The 6558-nt window shown below is 39.4% G+C and overlaps 1 protein-coding gene across 2 annotated transcripts in view; it reads left to right on the top strand.

The window, feature by feature from the left end:
- KATNA1 (katanin catalytic subunit A1) overlaps nt 1–6558 on the top strand; it is a 35228-nt gene that overhangs the window by 15388 nt on the left and 13282 nt on the right. For both annotated transcript variants that reach the window (XM_006031766.3, XM_006031765.3), the window contains exons 4-5: nt 2072–2252; nt 5166–5287. In XM_006031766.3, the coding sequence (XP_006031828.1) occupies nt 2072–2252; nt 5166–5287 (303 nt within the window). The remainder of the gene's footprint in view (nt 1–2071; nt 2253–5165; nt 5288–6558) is intronic.

Consider the following 6558-nt stretch of genomic DNA (forward strand, 5'->3'; position numbering starts at 1 on the left):
ATCCCTGCTGCGGCCTTACCAATGCCGCATAGAGGGGAAGCATCACCTCCTTAGACCTGCTCTTGCACTTGTTAATGCATGATAGAGTGCAGTTAACTCTATTGATCACTTTGTCATATTGTTGACTCGTGTTCATCTTTGAGTCAACTATGACTCTGAGATCCCCTTCCTCTGCTGCGCTGCTTAGAAAGTCATCCCCCAGTCTGTGTGTTGGTGATTCCTTCTCCCTAGGTGCAGTACTTTGCACTTACCTTTGTTAAACAGCATCCTATTTTGTTCTGCCCACTTCTCCAGCTTGCCCAGATCTACCTGAATCTGTTTCCTGCCCTCAAGTGTATTCACTATAATTTGGTGTCATCTGTGAATTTGGACAGTGTGTTGTCCACACCCTCATCCAAGTCACTGATGAAGATATTGAACAGCACTGGTCCAAGGACCGAGCCTTGGGGAACCCCACTGCCCACATCTTTCCAGGTCGATACCGACCCACCCACCACCACTCTCTGGATGCGTCCCACTAGCCAGTTCACCACCCACCTGACCATGAAATTATCTAAGTCACAGCTGCTTAGTTTTTTTATGAGAATGGGATGTGACACTATCAAAGGCTTTTTTTTAAATCCAGGTATATGACATCTACCTCGACTCCTGCATCTAAGCAGTTTGTGACCTGGTTGTAAAAAGAAACAAGGTTTGTTGGGCAGGATCTACCTGCTACGAATCCATGGTGGTTGCCCTTCAGCATTATTTTACCTGCTGGACTCCCACAAATATAATCCTTAATCATTTTTTCAAAGGTTTTCTCAAGGATAGAGGTGAGATGAGACTAAACAGTCTATATTTACCTGGATCCTTCTTCCTCCTCTTTTTGAAAATAGGGACCCACAGTCCTTTGGGACTTGTCCTGAGCACCATGAGTGCTCAAACAGTCCTACCAGTGGTTCTGCCATGACACTGGCCAATTTTTTCAGTACCCTTGGACGAAGATCATCTGGGCCTGCTGACTTGAACACACCAAGAAGTGTCCCTTCACTAGGTCAACACTGACGGTTGGTGGGCCAGTGTCCCACCTGTGCTGGTCCATAGTTTAATTTGGAGATATATCATTATCTGTGTTCAGGAATACTGATGCAAAAAAACTCATTGAAGAGCTCAGCTTTGTTCCTCCTATCCGTCACTAATTGCTCTAGCAGGGTCAGTCCAGATCATACATGTCCACCGGCTGGGTCCAGCCCACAAACCATAAGTTTGACACCTCTGTTTTAATTTTATTTATTAATTTTTGTATTTCTATTTCTTGGGATAAGTCAAAGGCATTGGGAAGGGATGTGTGGGCAAGAAAGAAAGCTTGCATTCTTAAGGTCTCAAGATGAGATTTGGAGGCAGGTTTAAATTTGCTTTTATCAGTAACAACTAAAAGTTCTGCTTCAGGAGAATGGTATGTTTGTGTACCACGTGTTCATCTTTGAAACTACAGTCTGATGCTTTCTGTGATTTCATAAACCTGCTACTGAATTAAGCGTAGCCTTCTGATAGAGAGCCTGACTGAGTATCGATAACACTGAAAATGTTGGAGTTTTTTGCATTTTTCTCTTGGTTTGCAGAGGTCATGTAAGCCTTCTGAAGGGGTAGAGTGCTCCAGTGGGTTCTTTACTTCCTAAACAATAATTAAGCTTTCCTGAGAAACCTTTTCAGTCTCTGCCATGATAAAGGAAAGTGAACTGTGGCAAAGAAAAACTGCAATATTTCTTTTTGTTTGTAAGCTCCTCAGTACCAGGACTACCTTTTATCTTTTTGGTACATAGTACTAAGGTTATTACTTGTGCCCGACAAACGAGTGTCAAGCTTCTAGTGGTGGTGGAAGGGAAAATGGGGTTGAAAAGAGAAATTTTTGTGACTTAAAAAATAAAGTTATCTTTGAGCAAAATACCATTGTAACAAAATAAGTAAATACAAATGACATATGTTAAATAATCTTTGCTTGGGATAAGCAGCTTCTGCACTCCGTAGTTAAGATTTGGCAGTGTTAAGTAACGCCCACCAATGGCTTTTATGTATCACGACTAATCAGACCTTCACCAGGACCAAGAAAACGTCAGTCCGCTCCATGCAATGATTGCAGAGGTCACAATAACCGTGCAAGTGCAGCAGTGAGGGGCCCTCACCGTCCTTCTCGAAATCCTAATGATAAAGGGAAAGCAGTCCGGGGCCGAGAAAAGAAGGATCAACAAATCAAAGGAAAAGAGGAAAAGGTAAAAACTTGTGGGTGGCTTCATTGTATTTTTATGCCAGGATAATGGTGCAAAGGAAATTTAGTTTGAGAAAATTGATCAGCTGTAATGTGCTTTTTATATTCAAAGCAGTGTACACACAGAAAAGCTCAAAAACCATGTTAGTAGATTTGTTTATGGAGAAAGACTAACACAGAAGGGTTGAATGATTGGTTGAAGGTTTTGCCTAGATTAATTAACAGCCAGAAATAAAATTAAGTGCTGACTTTTTGCATCACTATTCTGTGGTATCCATGAGATTAACTGATTATAGCAGTAACAGGAGACTATTATTAACACGTAAAATCCACTTTTGGCTTTCCCAAATCAAAGATGTTACTGTATAAACAAAGGTCAGCACTTCCCACATAATTGTTGGAGGGACCGTCTTAATTTTTATAATGTCAAAGTGCTTGGATACCACGGTCATGTGTTTAGTAACAGAAACTATTTGGTTTTATTTTTTTAAGTGTCTAGATCCAACATGTATAAAGCATTATATGTTTTCACATGTTAAATAGTTAAGGGACAAATCCAGTAAGTAGTAAGTAATGCATGCGTTTCATACTACTTGGTAAGAAATGTTCTGCTCTCATTGAGGTCAGAGAGAGTCTCGCAGCTGGTTTCAGTAAGAACACGATTGAACCCTAATGTGTGAACTGGTAGCTTGATGCTCTATAAAGAGGGAGAATTTATCTCTCTTCAAGGTTGAGAAAAGGGGAGAAAAGCAGGACTTTAAATTCCCAACACCAAATCCTAGCTGAATAATTTATTCAATGGGAGAGGAAAGGAAGAAAGTGAGGTGTTATCTTAGAAGCTAGCTGATTACGTGGATAAAGCTTTATTGGTGCCAAATATTTAGCATTTCTGTTTTTATTTAAAAAAAATTAAATTAAACTATTTTTCTAACCTGCTCTAACAGCCACAGTATTCAGTTTACAATATATAGGATCTGAAATCACATCAACACCAAAAGATTTCACAAAATAATATATTCACAAAATATTTCACTTTCCAAAGTGAAGTTCTGACAGGAAAATCAAGAAAGAGTCTTGCTGTTTCAAAATACACATCTAGAATTTTTGTTTTGAGACCATTTTAATTTTGCATTAAATAATAGCAACGTTAATAATAACAATAATAGTAACGTGTTAATAATATTAATGTTAATAATATTATATTATATATTCTATTCTATTATCTTTATATATTATTAATAATAGTGACATGTTTATGGTTGGGAAAACAAAACCCTTCAAATGACCCAAACAGTCTTTTTCCTGGAACTTTTCTGTGCAGAGAGTTCTCAAATTTTCAGTTACTTTGAAATCTGTAAGTTCTTCTGTCCTTCTGCACAGTCTTGATTATTACTTAAAGGTACTGTGAAAACATGAGAGAGGAAAAAATGTTATGTAGGACATGAGGGCAGAATGAGACCTAGGTTTCCACAAAACTTTCAGCCACTGGTGAATATAGATTTCATAGATATTAGGGGTGGAAGAGACCTTGGAAGATCATTGAGTCCAGCCCCCTCCCCCAGGGGCAGGAAGTCTGCTTGGGTCAAAGGATCCCAGCAAGATAAAAAAGATAGTGTAGAATAAGCAGTTGTTGGGGCAGGAAATCATAGTATGGCTAAATTCTTAGAATAAATAAAATATGTATGCATGAGTTAGGCTACTTTCATAAGACTTTGAGGACCTTAAAAGTGATGGGATAATAGATACCTCAGACTTCTCCTTTACACAGTGCCATCTCCTGTTATTGTGCCCAGTCTTGCTCCATTGAAGCCAATGGCAAATAACTTGATTTCTTCAGGTTCAGAATTACGTGCCACTAGGATGACTATTCCCCTGAGCCTTGTTCATTTTTAAGTGAGAAATGTATGAATTAAAATAAATTCAAAATGTTTATTGTCATAAAGCATTGTTAAGTGAGCTTGTACAAGGCCCAAATAAAAAGTAGGACAGTTCATTTACAGTGGAATAATTAAATACTATGCAATGTAAAGCAGTGATTTTTAACTGGGGTGTCATGGGATCCTGTCTGAGTATGCCACGGGGAGCAGTGCAGTATTGGCATTGTTAGCTGTGCAAACACCTACATGGGATTCACAGGATAAACCCGGAGATTTCAAATAGGTATCTGTTCTGACCAGTTGTGGTCTTTTTAGAATTCTTTTATTTTCCCATAACCAAAAAAGTTTGTGAAAGGTAAGAGCTGGCATTTTCCAAGAGGTACCTTGGGTCAAAAAAGATTGAGAATCACTGGTATAAAGAATGCATGAATGTCATTTAACTTTGTGTTTGAATAACGCTGAACCTCCTCATGCATTAAATGTGCACATTGCCATAGTACATTATCACCCACTCTGGAAAGAAAGAATAACTACAGTTACATTTGAACTGATTTTTTTTTTCTTTAAGTCCTTGTAATATAAATAATGCCTATCTTCCATTTGTGGAAAAACAGTACCAGTTCTATAGGCTGATTCTGAAATCGGAATGTAGTTTAGTAGTTGGAAGGAATTAGATTAATCCCATGTTTCTTTTAATGGGAGTTAGGTGCCTAAGTAACTTTGTGGATCTAGGCCTGAGGCCCTACAACTATTTGAAGCAAATACACTGCAATGACTGGCAGGAGACAGTTAGAAAAATATGACTTTTATATTTCTAATAGTTAACATGTATAAAAAATATGAGAATGGGAACATAATGGGTTAGTGTTATCTAGAACAGATGCATTCCTTGCCTTGGTAGCTAAGATGACATTCAGGTTTCTTAGCCAGTTCTGAACTTTCATGTTGTTGGATAATAGTGTTGTAATTGAAAAGCCAAAATGTATATGCAGTACAGCCCTGGTATGGATTTTGTCACAACAGTTTTTTGTTTTTTGTAGAACAAATCCTCTTCTGATATTTCAGAATCTGAGCCAAAGAGATTTGATGGTACAGGATATGATAAAGATTTAGTAGAGGCTCTGGAAAGAGATATAATTTCTCAAAATCCCAATGTGCGATGGTAAGTCTGAGTGTTATCAAGCTTGTATTTTTGTGCTTTTTTTTCCCTCATCGGAGGGTGGCTGTAATTTCCAGGGTTAAAGCTTTTAATACATGGAATAATTGTATCTACAAGAGGGATTGGCAGTATTTTTGGGCAGAGTGCCAAAAATACCTGTGACCTTGACTTGTAAGATGTTGGTGTGCCAGGGCTGTATAACAGGGGAGCCATGAGGGGCCTGATCCTTGTTGTGGCAGCAGCACAGCCCTGGCCCCTTCCCAGCCATCCGCCCCAAGGCACATGTGCCAAGCAAAATGCCTTCAAGTGCCATGCTCTGGCACCCAGGCCAGGGGTTGCCTACTCCAGATTTACAAGTTTTCTTTGTGAGTTGAGTGGGTAGCTAAACTACTTTCTTTCAGTGTTTATTGAAAGAAACTTAATATGATAAAAGACCTTGCCAAATCCATGTTGTATCATGGTACATCAGCAGTGGGTCCCTTTTGAAAAAAGCAAAAAACAAGTGTGACCTCTAATTGGCGATGTATCATATTTTCTCCCATAAAACACACCCTGGAATATAATACACATCTTGTTTTTGAAAGGCAAAAAGAAAAAAGATTTTTCTATAGTTTTCATTGCATGCAGCTCAATTTGGGCAGGCTGTTTTTTGTGGGGGTATATTATATGTGAAAAAAATACAGTAATTTCTTTTATAGTTGCCTTTACAAACAGCTTCAAAATCCAAATTCATACAAAAACAGCTTTATTGCTCAGCTCCCTTGTATTCAGACTATCACAAGACTAGGAGGTTTTTGTGACGATTCGGTGAGAAAAGCTTGTGGCTAATAGGCTTTTTAGAAATGGTTGTACTTTTTGTGTATCAATATAAAAAGGGAAGATAAATATTTATATACTAAGCTGAAGTGTGTGGTTTTTTTTTTCCTTGATTTTACGCCAATTCAAACTTTAGATTGGAATTTAAACGTTCTTAGAGCAAATGTAGACTGTTCCTAATGTCTGTGTGGCCGTGCACTGTGTGCGCCTGCCACTTGCAGCCGGTGGGTTGCGTACGGGGGGGTATAGACCCCGGCCCCAGGAAGGGGGCGGTGATAGGTGCAACCAGTGGGTTGCGTGCGGGGTATATGGACCCCGGCCCCAGTGTGAGGGGGCAGCGAGGAGGCGCCCCAGTGTGAGGGGGCAGCGATAATTTAAAGGGGGGAGGTGTGTGGCAGTGCACTGTATGTGCCTGCCACTTTAAGGGCCTGGAGCTGGCAGCCTCCAGGTGCCTGACT

Source organism: Alligator sinensis, unplaced genomic scaffold (genome assembly GCF_000455745.1).
Source record: "Alligator sinensis unplaced genomic scaffold, ASM45574v1 scaffold608_2, whole genome shotgun sequence".
Lineage (NCBI taxonomy): Eukaryota > Metazoa > Chordata > Crocodylia > Alligatoridae > Alligator > Alligator sinensis.